Raw genomic sequence first — 21,243 nt, 5'->3', positions numbered from 1 at the left:
GCCCGACCCTGATAGAATGGTGCAGAGACATGGACATGATTATGGTTGCCGAAAAAGCTAAGTAAATTCACAGGGGGTGCCCCAAGAAGTGGGAAAAAGTAAGGGGCAAGTGGAACATTTATAGAGGACTCATATGTTCAACCTCTGTCATAGACCGAGACTCAGACGATGAGAACTAAAGAAGCGAGGTGGAATGTAATTATATATCGATATGTACAATACTGTGTTATGAGACTAAGGGGCATATGTATCAACTGAATTTTGATTCGCAAAAGCTGCAAATCGCAAAAAAGCAGCGTTGGCGACTCAAAATTCAGAAAACGGCATGTATGAGGATAATCGTATCGCAAATTTAAGGAATTGCAAAATTTGCGATTCCTGAACTTTGCGTAAGCATTTAAGGAATCGCAAAATGCGATTCCTTAAATGCTGTGCAAGAAGCACTCACGATTTGCGATTTCTCCTTAAGAAATCGCAAATTACCACCAACTTCAAGTTGGTGTTAATTTGCGATTTCTTTCACAAAAGCACTTGTTGGCATTTTTGAAGGTGCTATGTGGCGCACATACATGCCCATAGGGCATGTATGTGCGCCATATGCGCACACATGTTCGTTTCAGGGGTGCATCAGGGTGTCCTTATGACACCCATGCACCCTTGAAATTATTCTCAATTTGCGATTCTCAAATTGCGAATCGCAAATTGAGAATGACTTCCCATTCATTCCCATGGCCCTCCATGCCCACAGAAATGAATGGGTAAGTATTCCTTAATTGCGAACTAAGAATTCGCAAACAAAAATTGTGATTTCTTTAATACATCTCGTTCTCCCATCTAAAAAATCGCTATTTGAGAATCACAAATGAGGATGTTGATACATATGGCCCTAAGTCAATGTAATGATCACTCAAGAAGACATGTAATTGTAGATCTGTCAACATATATAATAAAATGTTTACAAAAAAAATAAAAAATTAAAGAACTCTCGGAAATTCTGGGAATTATAAAATGGGGATGCAAGGGGGCCTGCCACCAAACCTGGAAGTGGGAGTTAGTTTCGCCGACTGGATCAAGCACTTTTCATCCTTTTACCAGAAAGGCAGCAACCCTGATCTGATTCCCAACGAGATTCTACCAGCCCTTATAACGCATGATATATATGACCACCTAAGCTTGGGACTAAACAAGACCCCAGTCACAGAAGGGGAGATCATTGAAGCTATAAACAGTCAAAGACTGTTGAAAGAATCAGGCCCTGACAGAAGCACCCAGAATGATCGCAGCATTTACACATCACTTTGGGCTGCTATTCTTTATATATCATCCTGGAGAATTGCAATCATGTTTCCAATTCATTAAAGAAAGACTTGGGAATATGCTGGAAATTACTGTTCAATTTCCTCTTGGATGGCCCAAGGAAAATCTATGGCAAATTGCTTCTCAATCGCATCCAGGAATGGGCAGAAAATATGAAAAAATTGTATAACTAACAAGCTGTCTTTAGGAAAGGAGTGGGGACTGTATATCAAGCAATGAGACTTTACTTAACATGCATTAAACAAGTGACATTTAAAAAACTGCTGAGTACAGTCGTTATGAATCTAAAAACAGCATTTGATTTGTTTCACATAATCCCTTTACGGTATTTATTGAAGGAACATGGACTATCTCTTTCCTGCCTGATATCTGCTCCACTGGAGGAACACAAGCAGGGTCAGGTACGGGCCCGAAGGGGAATGCAAGCTGGATATTGTGATTCATGCTGGAGTCAAGCAAGACTGCGTACTTGCACCCATTCTATTCAACCTGTTCAGAAAAGAGATCAGTACACTAATTCTGGAGTTGAACTTACATGCACCAGTGATGGAGAAGAGAAAATATCACCTGGCACAAGCTGAGCTGCAATGCATTGCATACTGAGAGCTTGAATCATTCTACAGTTCTAAAAACCGTATTTATACCAAGAAAATAAAAGTTTTGGTTCTTAAACACAAAAAAAAATTTAAGTCTACATTTCAAATTATTGCAGCTGCCCTGGACCAGGTCAGTTGATTTGGGAGTATGCTTTGAGGACAAACTGTCATAGGCAGAGCAAGTTGCAAAAAGAAAGTCTGCTATCAACTAGAATTCAGGCGCTGTCCTAGGCTTTTCAAGAAAATGCAGCAGAACAATAATAGACCCTACTCTCTCAAGCATAAATAATTAAAGCGCTGTTTGCCTGCAGATTAGGCACATCTGTGAGAATCAGAAAAGTACCAGGAACTGCAAAGGATCGAGAATTGCTTCCTGTGGCATCTATTAATTCTTGCCCTGGGAACACCGATGGAGGAACTAAAGGGCCTACTCGGTCTTCACTGCATCAAATCTGTGATCTTCCTAAACCTGTTCTGTCCTGGGCTTCGCTATGGACAAATCCTGCATTGAAAGTTTATCTAAAAACATTTTTTCGACATTTTGGATCAGCAATAATCTCCTAAAATCACACTGGACAGATCACATCTTTCAAACTATAAAAGAAATAGGATGTGATGACTTCTGGGAGGACCCAAAATCAATGAATAGATCAAGCTCCGCAATAATTAAAAGATGTTACTGTAAGCTGGCAAAAAGCTTCAAAAACAAAGGTAATCTGCTAAGGTGGTACTTAAGCTTTAGGACCCCGAGTACTTTCAAAACATATATAGGACCATATATACCGGGCGACAAAGTCCAGTCCCTACATAAAATTCAGACTAGGAGTGCTTCCAGTCTTGGCTTACATAAAAAGTGATCTAGTAAGAACTGGCTAGATCTTTGTAACTCTAAGATAGGAGGCCACAAAACCTTGCCACATTTTATGTGTCTATGTAGCAAAGTCCTGCCGGAAAGGAGATAGCTTGTCCGTCCACTATTCAAGAAGCATAGCATAAGACTTTGCAAGAAAGCTATGTTACTGGCCTACCAGATGGATTTAGATGCTATTTTCATGTCTATCGCCTCCTACATCAACTCAGCTTGGAATATAACGAGACTCTGCTCTTCTTAACTCCCTTAATTCTTCTTAACGCTTATTTGTTTAAATAACTGGGGGAACTAACGTCCGGTGACTATGACACCTTAATATATACTTAACTGGATGAATTAACTTTGGGTGACCATTTGTATTTTAACACATTTATATAATTTCTTTATGTTGATTGTCTTATGGGTGAGGGTGTTTTTTGCTGAAACTATAAATACATTTGTATTTGTAAATATCATAGATACAAAGTGTCTTGTAAAATGACAGTAGAAGTTAAGTTCAGTATGTTAGATGTCCGTAGACAATTAACTTTGTAAAGAGTGCTATTAAAATATATTAAATCCTTAAAATCAAAATAAGTTTGTTCAGAAACACTTTTTAGAATATAAAAAAACATCCCACATTACCAGAAAGTTAATAGAGGAAGCTATTTAAATGCCCGCAAAAAAAGGTTATAACAAAGGAGGATTGGTTAATAACATTTTGCAGCAATATGCACATATGTACATAGGAAAGCAAATCCCACACTTACTGTTCCCTTTGTCTTCTGTAGTTCAGTAGTTGATACCATGGTTTCTATTTCTTGGTTACGAAGCAAAGCTCGAAGTGTGGCCTAAAAGAAACAAAGACAAATATCTTATCATGGCTTTTCTTTCTTTTTGTTTTTACAATCTCTTGTACTAAACCATTAAAGAAGATGCACATCTTAAATGCATTTTGGCTCTTAACAGAATTTTACATTGGATAAAAAAATGGTGTGGCTGTCTCTAATGGAAGTGCGGTCAACAAAGTATTACCAATGAACAAGTTACTTACCTTCGGTAACGCCTTATCTGGTGGAGACTATCTAGCTGCAGATTCCTTATATTAGAATTTCCCCAGGAGTTAGGCTGGATCTGGAATTTTTGTTCCCAAGCAGTACCCCTGTGCGCCAGTGGGTGGTGTCATTTGGCTACACGTGGCATCAGCGGTGCCGGAAGTGACGTGCATGGTGCCTATATAGGCGAAAACCCAACGGGCTGATGTCAGTCTCTTTTTGCAACTTTCCACAGCAGGAGAGCGGAGCCACGTAGAACACTGACCACTGGTGAGAAAAACTAGGGCTGTGCAAGGGAAACAGTCTTGACACTAGAAATCTGTTCGCAGAGCGGGAAGAATGGGTGCGTCGGTAAGGGTTCTGCGGCTAGATAGAGTCTCTACCAGATAAGGTGCTACCCAAGGTAAGTAACTTGTTCATCTGACAGAGACTTCTAACCACAGATCCCTTAGCTTAGAATAGATACCCATGCAATACCTTTCCGGAGGTGGGTCTGCATACATGATTTAAACCACAAAGTCCTGCGGGACCGAATGGGCAAAGTGCCTATCCCAATGGACCTGACTGTCCTAACAGTAGTGTTTGGTGAACATGTGCAGCGAGGTCCAAGTTTCTGCCTAGCAGATGCCCAGGACTGGAACTCTACATGTTCATACAGTGACCACAGCCTTTGCTCTGGTGGAATGAGCACACAATCCTTCTGGGGGTTGTTTCTTGGCCAGATCGTAGCAGATATTAAGGGGTCCCCTTCTCTGTTTTTTGTCTCTTTCTTGTCTTTCCAGCATCATGAAGCCTTTGCTGTTCATGTGCTTAGTAAATAATAATGAAACATTTGAGTGGATATTTCTAGAAAGTATGGAAGCTACCCGCAGATACAGGCATGCGTAAAATTATCGGTTTGCACTTCAAGGAATAATTGTCCTACAGATGTGATGTTTGGATTAATTGGGTTCACCCCTTGTATCTCTCATTCTCACCTTTGCTTCCTTCCTCTTGCACCTCTGTACACGAAAAGTCCCATTCCCCAATTTTCCCAATGACTGAGGTTGGATGTACTTCAATGCAGTCTTAAATACACGAAAAGCTGCATAGACATACCCAGTGCATATTTTGGAAAGTGCTCCCACTGGCTATTACTCAGAAAGAACAACACAATGTGGTGTGTGGAATACTTTAATTAATCCCAGCCACTGGTAATTATTCTGGGCCACATTCCCATTCCATCCTTCTTTTGCCCACAATGCCTCCCGTAAGCAGGTCAGATTTGGCTCTGCTCCAATACTAACAGTGCCGCTTGAACTGCCTAGCCAGGTCCAACCCAGAGGGGAATGCAAGTAATCCGAGACCGGTTTTAGCCATCTGTGAGGTTCAGATTGAGTCCAATGACAGTGAGCATGGGGCTCACGTCTGGGCATATCCATCTGTCTTAGGATGCTGCACTTAGAAAAATAAGAAATTGAATGGCGGAAATTGTAATTCCCTGGCATTCTATGGATTACCCAAAGTCTACAAGAGTGTTGAGGATCCACCGCCCAGATCTATTATTTCTTGTTTGGGCTCACTACTAGAAACCCTCAGCAAATATGCGTATTGCTACCTGAAGCCTCTAGTTAGGAAACAGGCTTCATACATTAAGGATTTGGCACACAGGATCTCAGTTTTGAAAGGAGTGCAATTCAATACGAGATGCAGCTTCTGGCTACCCTCGGTATTGAAGCACTTTACTCAAATAGTCCCCAAAATAACACCATAGAAGTAGTGAGTAAGGTCTTAGAAGAATATGATGTACAAGGCGTGAACACAGCATTTATGGTTAGATGTGTGTCAATGTTTTAAAAAATAATACCTTTCTTTTGAAGAGTGACCTATACCTCCAATTAAGGGTACCAGCATGGGATCCACCTGTGCACCCAGTATGGCCTGCTTATATGTAGGGGTCTTTGAAAACAAACACATTTACAATGAGGCGGCACCCCAATAGGAAAATATAAAATGCTGACACGGTTTTATTGAAATCGTTTTTATATGGGAGGGACCACATCAGGATTTGGTCATTGACTTGGCTCAACATTGGAGATGAGAACCTTAAGTTTACAGCTCACGGTAATCTGTGAATGTTTTTAATCTGCGACTGTATTTTGTACTTTCTTAATAAAGAAATTATAAAAAATAAAAAAATAAAAAAGTTTACAGCTCATGTGAGTAACAAAAAAGTGGACTTCCTAGGTAGCACTACTTAAGAGACAGCAGGATATCTGGAGGGCGAATTATTTACTAAACCCACAGATAAGAGCATTTTACTCCATTATTTGTGTTTCCATCCCAAGGCATAGAAAGGCAATATTCCATTCAGTTTCCCCGGCTGAGGAGAAATTGTTCTACAATTGCAGGATTTTTACACACATGGTGAGAACCTGAAAAAGAAACTCAAAGAAAGAGGTTACCCCAAATAACGAATCAACCACTCATTCAAAAGAGCTCGGTTTTATGACAGAGAGAGTATATTTAACAAACCAAATGGGGAGACGAGCAATAACAGAATAGTATTTGTGAGCCATTTTTCAGGGGTAAGTAACCGTTTCAAAAGTATAGTCAACAGTACTTACAGTAGATGCAAAATAAAAATATACTAAAAGAATATAGTCAACAGGAATTGGAATATTTTAAATCAGAATGAGGAAGTGAGGTTAAATAAAACCTTTATTTGCCTTTTTGCGCAATGGGAACCTGAAGGACTCTTTTGTCCGGAGATATAGAGAAGACAGAATGAACATATAGGCCACACTGAATATGGAAAAAGCCACAGGGAACTATAGTTGTAGAAAGTGCAGCATTTGCGATCAATGTATTCTAACCACAACAGCTGAATGCCAGGGTGTACATTTTACGACCAACTCTCTAAATAACTTCTGAAGCAGTAATGTGATATATCTTTTGATCCTCCGTTGTGGCCTAGGCTACATAGGCAAAACCAGTAGAGAACTCAGATTAAGATTATGTGAGCAAAGGTCAGCTTTCAGAACTAAAAAAGAGCAATGCCCCGCTAGTGGGCCAATTCATAGACGGACAGAATGATTTCCATTGGTTCATTTTGAAAAAATCATTAATATTAAAAATGGTTGTAACACTGAGGAGAGAAAGATGTTAAGAGAGCAATGTTTTTTTTTTCAAACTTTTTTTTATTGACTTTTTACATTTACAGTGACATTTTGCATCATATCGCGATTCTTCAGAACACATTTACTTGTATTGATATCATAATGCTTTGTTACCCATGCGGTGATTAGTCGAGTTTCTTGTCACTGTTGAGATCTTTCTGCTGAGAGTTGCTGAATTTAACTGGGGGGAAGAAAACTGGGGGGGGGGTGTTCATGGAAGAGAGCAATAGTTTATATGTAAATTTGATACAGCAAAATATGGCCTGAATGGTAGGAAATGGGAACTGTTTACCTAAGGGGGGATCCAGGAGAGAGACAGATGCCACATGTAACAGAGAGTGGGATGGATAGTTGCTTTATGCAAGACATGCGCCACTATGATGGTAGTTTAAATAAACACTAACTTAGAAACCGGGTGCTAGTATTCTCGACGATAGACCTTCCTCTTCTTTTGAAAATATATACACCGTAGTATGATAGTTACACAGGATTTGTGTAAAAAATGAAAACAATTCCAAGGACGAATATTAAGTTATAATTGTCTTCAACATGACAAATCTCAAGTAATAGAGGCTAAAACATGGATATAAATATTAAGTTGTGGTTATATTGCGACACACTTCAACTGGCATATTTTTATGTCTAATTTCAACTGAAATAAAGGAATTTTTTATTGTTTTCAATTAAAAAGGGTAGTATCTGTGGAAGAATGTTGCTTTATCTAGAATGTAGGTGTGCGGAAAATACACTGGCCGTTATATCGGCTTTTAGGTGTAGCCTCGTTTTGTTCTGTCACATAGGATCGGTTGGCTGCATGAATTTATATCAACCTAGATAATGAAGAAAGAGTTATGGTATGTTGATACCCTTCGATGCCTCTTGGGATAATGTTTTATTATGTTTTGCTTTACAATAGATTGAGGCAGAACTACACCACTTTGCAATAGATTGAGGCAGAACTATACTACTTTGGGAGAACATTTCCTTAAGCTTTTTGATAAGCACGGTATGTAGTTTATAATTAATACAGGTGCATACACCACACACTTTTTAAAGTTTAATAGAGGAGAACAATTGTAATAATGGAATGAAATGACAAATATGGTCTTCAATTCTGTTTCAGATTTAACCAGTGATAGGAATACGCAATCCAAACTATTGGGCGCTGTCTGGAGCAGGATTTAACTGAAAGTGTGAACAAAAGATTATAAATAAAGGTATTTACGGCCCTTTAGTTCATATTTTGTATCACATTTGGCTTAAATGACATCCTTCTCTTTTAGCTCACTTTTTAACAAATGTATTGACTAGGAGTCTGCAATGGTTGAATATTTTTCCTATATGCTGAAGAAATAAGATGATCATGTTATGTGTATGCACTGTTATGAGACTCCTATGCTCTGTTTGTATTCTAATTTTCTCAACAAATGATATCTAAAAGAGTCACATTTGAGGTGTCTCTTCGGTTACTGTATTTTTCCTTGTTTCCCTGAGTGTTCTGTTGATCACTTTGTCTAGGAAAAATTAATTATAAAAAATCTCCGTGTTCTTACCACTTTATATTTATTTTTGTGGAATTTAACAGATGAATGTTTGAGTATAAAACTGTGGTTATTTCACATACAGGTCTTCCTAATATGCTCCTATCATCTCATAGCCCATAATGTCCTGTTGATATAAATAAATATCTGTAGATAGGATAATCTCTCTGTATAATTTAGGTAATAAAATTGTCTGAATCAATATGTCATTCAAATGCTTTATAACTTATCTTTTGTAGAAATATTGTACAACATTAGTCTTACCATTGTATATCTGTATAGCCTTGAAGAAGTCTCGTGGAGACGAAACGCGCCGCGTCGGCTATGATTATTTATCATGTTTTTAATAATTGAATGAAAATACCATCTATCAAAATAAAGAAAGAAGAACGTTCTTTGATAAACAGAAGTCTCCAGCAAATTGATTGGGCTTTGGGAGTTTATTCGCTATGATTAATACTGTATCTCATTTGAAATTTACGGATTGTACCACATCATTCTTGATATTCTAAATATATGGGTATGTGCTGAGCATTCTTGATTCTGGTATTAATTTTGGTTTTCCAAAATATCAAGGGAGCTAGGGAGGTCAGGTTCCCAGCTCGCGCACTACCACTTTCTGGCTACACTATCTAGAATATTTAAAATACGAGTGCCGGTCTAGGGTGCCTTGACCTTTTATCTTGTGAAGTTAGGTATCAACCTGAACACTGGAAGGACGTGCATAGAGAATCATATGCATGAAAGAGGGACTCTCCTCATGTGACAATATCGATGGAGTAGAAACTGGAGGACAGGTCGCCAAACTTACATATGGGCTTTCACATGCATATTTATATAAATACTGCAAAAGGTGCTCAAATTCACAGTTTCTAAACTTCATAGCAGATTGAGTGTTACTAATTATGGTGGTTAGTAGCTTTGTTGACTCAACTCCAAGATGGTGCTTATCGTTATTGGGGAAAATGGGAAAATCCCCATGTGATGCTGACCACCCAATGAGGGAAGATATAAATAACAAGGGAGCAAGTAAACACGTTTTACGTGTTAGTAGTCCGGCCAGTAACAGCACAGTTGAGAGGAGAGGTAAAACTGCGCTGAACCCGTACAATATGTATTTTTTTTTAAAGCATAAGTAAGCATAAGCAAAATTGATTTTTTTGTTAATCGGTTAACAATTTCTCCGTCAGCAAAATAATGTAACCATGGCAAATAGAGTTATGAGTTTGTAGCGAACAAATTGAGTCCCTGGGTTTGCATCGATTGGGAACGTGGTATAATTGTAGTTTGCATTCACTAAGTTAAACATGTACAACATAAAATACATGGGAGGCGTTAGTTCCAGCAACAGTGGTCATTATTAGCTGCATGGTCACGGCAGTAGGACTCATGAGAGGGTCTCTGCTGAACTGCCGAAAAAAAAATTGTACTCATGTGGCCAGTAAGGACGGCTGCATGTAACACTCCAATATAGGGGAACAGCATAAGGCCCAAAATGCCGAACTAGCATTATGTTGGTTACTGTGCATAGACACGAAATTGTCTACAGGGAGATAGTGAAATGAGAGAGATTTTAAAACGTAAGTATGAAAAAACAGGGTTTGTTTTATAGAAACCGTTTTATTTACAAATGTAAATTGAATGACAGCCAAACTAACCAAATACTTTGATCTATAGATCAGAAGCCTCAGCTGAATTCACAATTGAATTTAGTGACCCCTGATAATCAAATAGGGCACCTTCAGCTTGATGGTAAAGCGCTGAATAAATAAATATAGTACAATAGGTTTTGGACCTATGAAGATTTCAACTTACCCCCATAGAATCTTTCTTTTATTTGTTAAAATCAGGGACAGGGCAACGTGTGACCTACCTCACACACCAAGGGAGGAGGATTAAGGCACCTTGCCATTACGAATGGAGTAGATCTTGCCAAATAAAAGAATAGAACAAAGCGCGAAGGCGTGGGTGGTCTGGTCCTGGCTGGCTACTACCTAACAGAAAAGGGAAGAATTGGGATTCCACTAATATTCCCAGGCGGTAAAAATAAGTGGTGGGATCACCACGAAAAGAATAACAAGAAGAATTAATAAACACTATAATTTCTTCTTACCCCTCCAGAGTGACTAAATAATGTGTGGAACTCACTAAGTATAAATGGAGAAGAAAATTCTGGACAGTTTGTTGTAATATAAGAAGCTGAATAAAACAGTCTTCTTTCTCACATTGGTGAGTGCAAAATGAGTTTTTCTGTTAAAATGCAAGAAATACGTGCGCACCTAAATATAATGCGTTTGATGAAGACAAAATGGAGTCCATCTCAACCAGGTGACTTCAATTATGAACGGTGTATCCAACACTGATGCGAATGATTCAAGAGTTTGTCAATGTTTAGCTCATTGATAGGAGTATGATGGTGATACAACATTCTGCCTCAGGAAAGCATGGGAATGAGAGATGTCAACAGGAAAGGCACCCTAAGGGAATGTGGCATGAATGAAAAATATTTGGATAGTATGTTTTGGGTACCACTGAGACACTGTCTGCACTGTAACTTTTAAATTGTTGAAAATGTATAGTGGAGTAATTGTTATTACTCTTTCATGCAGGTTTGTATTCATCTATCTTTGAATCTTTTCTTTGATAAACAATTTTATTCATTTTGCAGGACGATAATGATGAACACAAGTACAAACAGTACAGCATGATCAGCAGCACCACAACCTGTGACATTTGGCGAATAAAACAGTCTTTCAACAATGTACGTTGCTGTTCCTCCGTCTTCAGAGCAATTTGTGAATCTTTGAGGAAGTTTTCAGATTTTTCTTCTATCCTAAAGAAGGTGGAAATATATTACAAGAACCACCAAAACGAGTCAACTTAGTTTTAGACTATGCAGGATCTGCCACACATTGTAATATGGTAGATGATTTGTTGAGAGAAACAACATATTACTTGCTTGAGTCTATAGCAGGCCAGCAACGCTTGAATTGATTTAGGTGTACTGCCTTGTGTTTTTTTCTCCCATTTTTTAATTATATTGTTGTAAAGGATTTTATATAATTAAATTATTTGTTGCACCGTATTGGGGGGAAAGGGGGCTGCTATATGTTTAATTATTTTTTGTAATTGAAGAACCTCCATTTTTAATAAAGCTTGTTTCTAATATATGAAAAGTTTATTTGACAACAGTAATTTGCAAATGGATTGCCATATGTTACCTTTGATATAATAAAAAAATGTTTTATGTATAATTAATGTGGATATGGTACCTATCTGTGAACGAAAAAATATTTGTGGTATGAGAGGAAAGTGTTGTCTGTTGACCGCAAGATCTAAGTATGTTTGACTGGTTTTCGCAAGAGGAGAATTGTTTTTACTGCTAATAAGTTTCTCTGTCCACTTGGTTTGTTGAGCCCCTCTTTCCTGCTAAGTAAGAATCTCAGTAGCCAATGCTTAACAGCGATTTTGATCTACCCTGAATATCAATGCTGTAGCAACATACTATAAAAAAGCTAACAATCTTATTTTGTCACCCAAACTCCAGCTGATGAGGTGGAGAGATGCAGAGCTCAACTCCCATGAGAGGCTCCACAAGTCAGATTTTCAAAGCTAGTTAAGAGTAACAAATTATACCCTCAACAAAAGGGGAGGGTGTGGGTTGCAAGTAAATCAGAAGATAATGCTGGAGAAGAACACGTTACTTACCATTGGAAACTGCCTTTCTGGTGAATACTCCTAATTGCAGATTCCTAACCTTTAGAATTTTCCCCAGGCATCAGAGTGAATCTAGAAAATATCAAGCAGTACTCCTGCATGCCGATAGGTGTCATTGTGCAGTTCAGAGCCAACATCATTCTGCTCCAGAAGTGACGTGCGAAGCCACATATAAATATCACCCAGGCACACTTATGTCAGTTGCTTTGTGGGCTGTCCATGCCCAGAGAGGCTGAGCCTATTAACAGACCGGCCGTGTCCAGTGTGATGTCTCTAGAACTTTTTAGTTGGGAGAAAAGGGCCCAGGCAACAGAACAGGGAGGATGGGAGGGTGGTTGAGAAAACTGCAGTTAGAGTATCCACCAAAAAGAGCATTACCGACAGTATTTACTTGTTCTTCTGATAGATACTTGTAACTTCAGAGTCCTCACTTTTTGAATAGATATCAAACCAGTACTTCCCAGGTGGTGGGTCTGTAAATGGCTTAAAAAAAGTATCACTTTTGTCAGACCTGGCAGACCAGACAGTACAACTTCGTGAACTTATAGAGCGACGCCCACGCAGCTGCTTGCTACATGCCCAGCAGAGACACTACATGCAAATGCCGTGGCATCAGTATTAGTTCTGGTGGCTCTTTCTTAGCCATTGTGTATCAGACTTTGATGAAGAGAACGATCCAGCAAGAAATAGTCTTCTTCTGACCTCCTCTACCCTTTTTCGCTCCAGTGAATCCAACAAAGAGTTGATTGTCCACACCATAAAAGCTAAAAGCTCATTTCAGATCCAGCCAATGGAGTCTCGCGTGTTGAAGTGGAGCAAAGAATGCTTGAAAGGTGATGTTTTGCCCAATGTGAAAAGGAGTTACCTTTTTCTGGAGAAAGGAGGCTAGAGTCTTCACCACTAATTTGTCTGGAAAGATTGTCATGTACAGAGGGTTGGTAGAGAGGGTCAGTAACTCACTCACACGCTGATGGTATGGCAATATGGAAAACTATCTTTAGAGAAAGGAGCCGCAATGGACAGTATCAAGTGGTTCACAGGGAGGACATATTAGGAATATGAGAACTAGATTGAGGTCCAACAGGGGCATGAAAAAGGGTGGAAGCAGAAACAAATGTTGCAGTCCCTTCAAAAAGCACATCAGGTGATTTAAATAAAGAGGGCTGGTACGGCAACCACAAAAAAGCAGAAAGAGCTGTGAAATAACCTTTTATTGTGACCAAAGCAAATCCTTGCTGGGCTATAGACAACACAACGATCAACACTTCAGATAGCTCGTGTTGAAATGGGTCATTCTGCACCAAAATGACATCAACTACTTTGGGAGGAAGGTCAAATGAAGTCAAGTGCCGCCTTTAATCTAAAAGCATGGAGAAGAAAATAGCTTAGGCCCAGTTGCAGGACCTTGCTCAGCTGCTGCAACAGAAGAATCTCCTGATGCAGCACCCTGACCGAAGGACAGAAACTCATGCCCAGGAGTTCCAGGTACCAAATTCACCTTGCCCAATCCCTTATCAATAGGTTGACTTGAGTCTGGTTAGTCGAGATTTGCTTGAGAACTCTGGGCAGGGGAGGTAGCAGTGGAAAGGCACACCAGAATCCAGGGGCCCACTCTAGGTGTGTCTGAGTGAAAGTCATTTTTGGAACTACAAAGCACAAAAAAGTGTGTTCTCCTCATTCTAAAAAGACACCTTGCACCACCTCTGGGTGTAGCTGCTGTTAGTGATCTGCTAGGTGTTGGTGGCTGAGTTTATCTGCCCTGGCTTTCAAAGTTGCCACCCGGTGGTATGCCATGAGGAAAATCTTGTAGTCCCAGCTACGTCCAGAGGAGTAGCACCTCCTCACATAGGGCCGCAACCCCATTCTGCCCTCAGGGTAGAAGTACCACATGGCGATGGTGTTGTCCGCAAGCACCTACACTAGCCTTCCTCTAAAGGATGGCAGAAAAGCCTTTAATACCAAGCAGATGGCCCGCAACTCCAGGAGGTCCTGCTTCTGCTGGAGACCAGATGCCTCTGACCTCCACCTCTCACAGGTGGCCTCCCCAATCCAGAAGTGATGCATTGTTCAACACGGTTTGCTCTAGGTGGGGTAAGAAGAGGGTTCTGCTGCTGGCCCAATCATGGTCCAGCAGTCACCACTGTAGATCTTTTTGAGCCTCCTGCCACAGCTGAACATAGAAGGACAGATCCTACTGATGCTGTGCCCTTTGGGACTTCAGTTCCCACGGCAGGGACTGCATATGCCATCTCACATTCTTTACCAGCAGAATGTGGGAAGCCAGGAGCCCCAATAGCCTCAGAATATTCCTCAATCAGATCCAGGACAAAGGCTGAAACATTAGGATCATAGCCCAGATATCTAGACATCTCTACTCCAGTGGAAAGTCGGGGAACTGCACCGTGTCGAGAATAGCTCAAATGAAGGGGGTCATCTGTAAAGGAGTCAAGTGTGACTTAGGCACGTTGATTGTGAGACCTAATGATTTAAAGATGTTTGACACGATCTGGAGGTAGGTGATGACTGCCTTCAGCACCAAGGTTTCAAGGTAGTTGAAAAGTAGTACATCTAACCTCTGAAGATGCACAGCAACCACCACCATCATTTTCATGAACACCAAGGGGCCCTGGTGAGGCTAAAGGGGAGCATTGCAAAGTGGAAAAGCTACTGACCCTCTGTGAATTGCAGGTTACACTTGTGGGATGTAAAAACACCTCAGCCAGGTTGAGCTTCTCAAACGTGTTCTTCCACAGAAAAGCCTTGAGAGAGCAAAGGTCTAGTAGGGGATGAAGGCTTCTATCCTTCATACAATCAATAGTTTGGGAAATTCAATAAACCCTTGGAGGCTATCCTTCATAGGCACCATAAATTAGTGGGAGTGCAGCCAGTTCCCACTTCTGATGTCGGCACCCACTCTGTGGCCTTGGAGCCCAAAGGCACGCTAGAGGGATCCGACAACATGCTGAAGAGCCGCAGCATAGCTTTGGGAGCTCATGAATTTGCTGCAGCATCACCAAAGGACCCAAAAACTTGGGTTGTCCCAAGACAAGAGTCTGAATTGGCCCCAAAAGAAATCAACTTTGGGACTGAGGCATTTTTATGCCTTTGCGCCTTCTCTGGAGTTCTAGCTTGACAGGAAGAGGCCAAGTACCGCTTGGAGTTTGGACTTCTTGTGCGTCTTTTGTGAGGTACCTGAGGACTTTGACTGCAACAAACATCTGCTGCAGGAACAGGTTTGTCCCTTTCACTTCAACTGGTCATGGAATGGCATCTTCTGATGCTTGGCGACATACAGCTTCACCTCACGGTCCCACATAGTCTTCACAATCTACAAGGGCCTGTCATTACTGGCCTTGGAGTCGTGGTTCGACCCTAACCGCCAAACAAATCTGGTGGGGTTCTGTTACAGACGTTTGTTTGCAATAGTAGCTACAAGGATCGAACCTTGAGGTTTTAGAAGGTGACATTTTCTCTCGCACAATGGTCCTTAAAGATTTTTTTGGGTGCAAAAAACTACAAAAGTAATCTAATTTAGGAGCAAGAACGAGGGGCACGTTTGAGCCCTTGCACCTTCTCAGGAGTGCAAGAGTGGCGGGGAGGGGGCAGGGTCTTGCTTGGCTTCTGGTGCTTGTTTTTTTTTTTTTTTACTTACCTGAGGGCTTTATAGTGACAAAGATCTGCAGCAGGAACAGTAGCTTTCTTTTGAATGATCACAGCATGGAGTTGTTCGGTGCTCGGCAACATACATCTTCACCTCACGGTCCCGGATAGTTTTTGGATTCATCAAGGTGCAGTCCCTACGCTCCTTAGAGTTGTGTTCTTACCTCAGCACCAAAGACAAATCTGGAAGGGCTCTGTTACAGATATTAGGTTGCAACAGTGCCTACAAGGCTTGCATCCAGTTGCTTAAGGGGGTGACCATTTCCCTTGCACATTTGTAGTTAAAGAAAATGTTTGTGTTAAAGTAGACTTGAGGGAGATGAGGGGTAGTTCCAGATCGCCATCTGGTGGCGCGGAAAGAAAATAATTTGTCAAAGCGCTTGGCTGGTGCTTATCTGCGACTCTGCACTCCACTTCCGGAGCAGAACGTTAGAGCAGCTGCATGATAACACCCACTGGCACGCAGGGCTAGAGCTTGAAAATTTCTGGATCCAGTCTGATGCCTGGGAAACATTCAAATAGGGAGGATGCTGCATTTGAAGTATCCATCAAAACTTTACTTAAAGGTAAAAAAGAAATCTCCAGCTTGGATTCTTTCACAGATTCACAAGCTTGATTCAAGACTAACAAAAAAAATAGAGTTATAGTAAAAAGTGGAAATGAGGCTCACTCTAAGCAAACAGGATTCGAAGCACCATCTGCTTTACTTAAGTTTCTGCTATGAACTATAGATCAAGAAAGTAATGCTTGGTGAAGGAATGTTTTGTCCTCCATGTTGCAGCATTGCCAATATCCTTCAATAGAAATCCGTTAGAGAGGAGTTGCGGCTGCCATGCTTCTGGTAGAGTGAGCTCTGATCCCACAAGATACAGATCTGGCATAAACCAAAGTATGAGCCGCTGTGATGTAGGAACAATCTAACCAAAGTATGAGCTTCTGTGATGTAGGAACAATTTATCTTGCCAACCCCTGGTTTGCACAAAAGCACAGAAAAAGGTCAGGGCACAAAACCCTGCACCAGTCGTTTAACGTATCGTGGCTATAGCAGTGAAGTTAAATCTTGATGCAAAGAGCCGGAGACGTGACCCTCATACACCCCCAAAAGAATAAAGAAAAGCCTTCCCCATGCAAATTTAGACAAAGATGGCTCGGCACTCAATTGACCATATAGGTATTTTATAAATGGGTATTAATGTCCATAGTCCATCACACAAAAATAAAGTTATCTCTTCCCAAATGAAACACATAGTTAGGCATCTTTGCTGGAAAGAGAAGTTCCTTTTATTCTTTTATTCGTTAGAAATTCCTTAAAATCACAGCAGACATTTGACAGCCGACGCGTTTCGTCCCTCTTGAGATTTCTTCAGGGCTTATTAAGTAAAAGACATGGTCCATATGCTCCTGAACCGTTTTAACCGGACACCATAATCAAACTTCTGGGAGGTACATATCCCATTCACTAGTCACACAACTCCTTTCGTTCTTTAAAAGATAAACATCAAGAGCATATGGACAGCTGGTAAGTACCTTGTTCTTTTAATATATACTTCTAACCGCAGATGTCTAGGATGTCCTGTTTTCAGTGCTTATGTTTTATGGATTTCAGTGGTATTTTCTCAATATTTTCCAAACCTTTTGAAATAAGTATTTATTCATCAACCCAACCTGGAAAAGAACTGTGTTTTTCCAGTATTTACAAAACATGTTGGACCTGATTCACAAAGGTAAACACACACTTTTGTGTGAGATTATGATTGTTTGCTATTCCCAAAGGGATTTTACGAGTAGTATCTTTACATATAAGGGGTCTTCGCACATAAAAAAATAAGATAGTCCTATATTTTTATGCTTGGCGACTCCCCACATTTGTAAAAATACTACTCGTTAAAATACCTAGTGAATAGCAAACAATCAAACTTTCATGAAAGCGTAAGTTTACCTTGTGAATCAGATCAGTTATTTTTTTGTAGTGATTGTTATAGAGCACATACTTAATTTAAAGGAGAAGTAATGCAGGATAAGTACTGTCTTCCCTTTGGCGGTGTATCCAATGGACTTATGTTAGACTGATTTAAGCATAGAAAGTCTTTCTATTGCCCTGTCACTCACACTCATATCTCATTAGGTGGTGCTACTGTTGTGAGGACATTCATAGTTGCCAAGTGTCCCCAGGGTACTTTAAGTCGGCCTTTACTTTTTTAACTGAAATCACACTGATTCTGGGGCTTGCATTTCTTTCTGTTAACATTGTAACTAAGGGATCAACATCCAAGTCATAAATGGAGTTGGGTAAAAAGCCAAGATTAGATGAAGGTATCACACATAACAATGGGATACTTTGCTGATATGAATTTTGTTGTTATGTGGAGGGTCTTGTGTCATGTTTTCACCACTATTCCATGTGCATGGTGACATCACTCGTTACAAAGGTACCTGTCATTACACCTTGCATTTAATGTTGGGGCATTCAACAGATGACCTGCTATCAATACTAACTTGTTAGAAAAGGAAGCTGATGTAACAGAGTTTTACCCATTCTGTGTCTGTGGGTAAATGTGACAGATATTGGCCAAGATTCTTATGAGTCAGTTACGTAATTTCAATCAGTGAACGAATTAAACACTTCCTAAAGATCAAATATGATTTTAATATTCTATATTTTATTCAGTGTGTATAATAATGTGATGAGACTTAAAACATGCTTCTAGACCCTGCACATTTAATCCAAGAACACACAACTGCAGGAAAGAAAAGTAAGAAGAAAAAATATTTTAGTGACATCCCTAAACAATAAAACTTAAGCAGAATAAACGTTGACCAGTCTGTTTTGCTACTACCTTGTATAACAAAGTTATAATGTGTTGGAAACCTTCAGAAAGCAAAATCGATTATTCTCTAGGATTTTAGTGTGTGATTTTTCATATGTTTACACTGACACAGGCTTTTTCCCTTTTGCTGGGACTTCATCAGTTATTATATGTTTAAACCTAAAACAGCATAGCCTATAGAAACCTCATCTTTTGAATAGATACCAAAGCAGGAGGTGGGTCTGTGAACTAGCTCAAACCAAAAAGTCCTGCAGGACGGAACGGGAAGAATGCCATCTTGATAGACCTTGCTGTCCAAACAGTGGTGCTTCATGAACATATGGAGTGATGACCAATCATGCACCTGGCAAATTTCCAGAACAGTTACGGAGCATTGTCAACACAATGGCAGAAGCCTTGGCTCTGGTAGAATGAGGGCTGCTTTTCTGTAAAGGCATAGCAGATATTAATGCAGAGTATGATGAAGTGAGAGATGGTCCACTCCTGCACAGTCTTTCCTTTCTTTGCTCCAGTGAATTCGATAAAGAGCTGATCGTCCCCCAATGTTTTCGGGTATGATCAGTATAGAAGCTGAGAGTCCTTTTTGATGCAACCAGTAGAGTCTCTTCTCAGCCTAAGAGGGATTGGACAAAGCCAAGAACGTCAGAAGAGTGATGTTCTGACAACAAAAAGGGAGTCACAACCTTTGGATGGAAGGAGGCTCAAGCACACAGAACCAGCTTCTCTGGGTAGAAAGTCGTGTACAGTGGGTTGTCAGACTGAGCCTGTAATTCGCTCGCTTGCAGCACCAATGTTATGGTAACAAGAAAGACTGTCTTGAGGGTAAGGAGGTTAAGAGAACAGCTGTGTAAAGGTTCAAAGCATGCACATAAAAGGAAAGTGAGGTCTACATTTATATCCCATTAGTGCATAACAAACGGAGAAGGAGGGATCTTGTAAAGTAACCTCTAGAGGAAACTCTTCACAACTGATGATTTGAACAACAAGAGCTGGCCGGAAACCGTACAAAGGCCAAACAACTGCGATGGGTACCCTTTTCACACTGCTCAAAGCAAGGCCTTGCTGGGCTCGGGATAACCCAAACAACAAACCTTCGGACAGTTTGACCTGGAATAGATTGAATTTTTTAGAAGTGAACTAATCCACAAACTTATGCCAACGGCAGGTGAATACAGATCCGGTTGAAGGATGCCAACATGACAACAACTTCGGGAAGAAGGTCAAAAGCATTTAACTGTCGCTGCTCAATCTCCAAGGATGGGGATGTAGGTTGCAAAGGTTATGATGCAGAACCCTGCCTCGTTGCTGTGGCAGAAGATTATCCAGAAAGGGCATGCCCATAAATTCAGGATAGTATACTCTCTGTGCCCAATCCGGGGCCACCGCGATGACTTGGGCCCAGTCAGTCCTGTTCTTCTTCATGACTTGGGGCAGGAAATGTATCGGTGTAAAGCATACCGGAGTCATGAGTTCCACTAGACTTGGAATGCATCTTCAAGTGATAGACATGTTGGAAACTCAAATGACCAGACATTGTGAGTGCTTGGTGGTGGCGGAAATATTGAGTCAGGAGTCTCCCTAGTCGTGGAAAAGACTCTACCTTTGGATGTAGCTGCCATTCGCAATCTGCAAGGCCTCAGAAGCTTAGTTTGTCCACCCTGGCAGTTAAGGTACCCAGCAGGTGGTGAATCACCAGGTAAATTCCATGGCAGTCTAGCCATGGCCAGAGACACAAAGCATCCTAACACAGGGTCCACGACCCCACCCTAGTCTGCTTGTTGAAGTAACACATGGTTGTGGTGTTGTCTGTGAGCACCGGCACCAGTTTCTCTTTCACCGATGGAAGGAAGGCTTTCAACATCAAGCGGAAAGCTTACAGCTTCAGAAGTTTGATATGCAGCTGGGCCTCCGCCGGAGACCAGCTGCCTCTGATCACCACCTTTCCCAGGTGGCCTCCCCCACCCAGAAGCGATTAATCAATCACCACTGTGAGCTCGGGCTGGGCTAAGAAGAGGTCTATGCCATTCATCCAATCGCGGTCCTATAGCCACTAATACAGATCTTTCATAGTCTCCTCCAAAATCGGAATCAGATTGAAAAGATCCCCCTGGTGCTGTGCCCACTGGAACTTCAGATCCTGCTGCAGAGCCTGCATGTGCCATCTGGCATCGTTGACCAGCAAGCTGCAAAAGGCCATAGGTCCCAGCTGTCTGAGTCAACCTCACTGACATCTGACAGAGGTTGAAACATCAGGATCAAAGCCTGTATCTTCTGTACGCTCTGCTCCGGGGGGATAGACGCACAACCAACGTGTCCACAATCAGTCTGATTTAGGGGCGTATCTGCGGATTCACGTACGTTGGCATGGAAAGAAAGGAACTGATGACAGCACATGAAGATGGCATCTGTATAGGCTTGCTTATATCACTTGCGGCTTCCATTTGAAGGTTTTCCAGATTAAGTCTGATGCCCCCAGGCATATACAAACGGTGAGGCATCTGAGGTTAGAAAATGCATTTTA

At 40.9% G+C, this 21,243-nt stretch overlaps 1 protein-coding gene across 4 annotated transcripts in view; it reads right to left on the bottom strand.

Moving 5' to 3' along the window:
* The window catches only part of PARP4 (poly(ADP-ribose) polymerase family member 4), a 2,216,130-nt gene that overhangs the window by 1,157,613 nt on the left and 1,037,274 nt on the right, over positions 1–21,243 (bottom strand). For all 4 annotated transcript variants that reach the window (XM_078657066.1, XM_078657067.1, XM_078657068.1 and 1 more), the window contains one exon: positions 3,534–3,614. In XM_078657066.1, the coding sequence (XP_078513192.1) occupies positions 3,534–3,614 (81 nt within the window). The remainder of the gene's footprint in view (positions 1–3,533; positions 3,615–21,243) is intronic.

This window comes from Lissotriton helveticus, chromosome 8 (genome assembly GCF_964261635.1).
Source record: "Lissotriton helveticus chromosome 8, aLisHel1.1, whole genome shotgun sequence".
NCBI lineage: Eukaryota > Metazoa > Chordata > Amphibia > Caudata > Salamandridae > Lissotriton > Lissotriton helveticus.
This window is presented reverse-complemented; position numbering and strand designations above follow the sequence as displayed.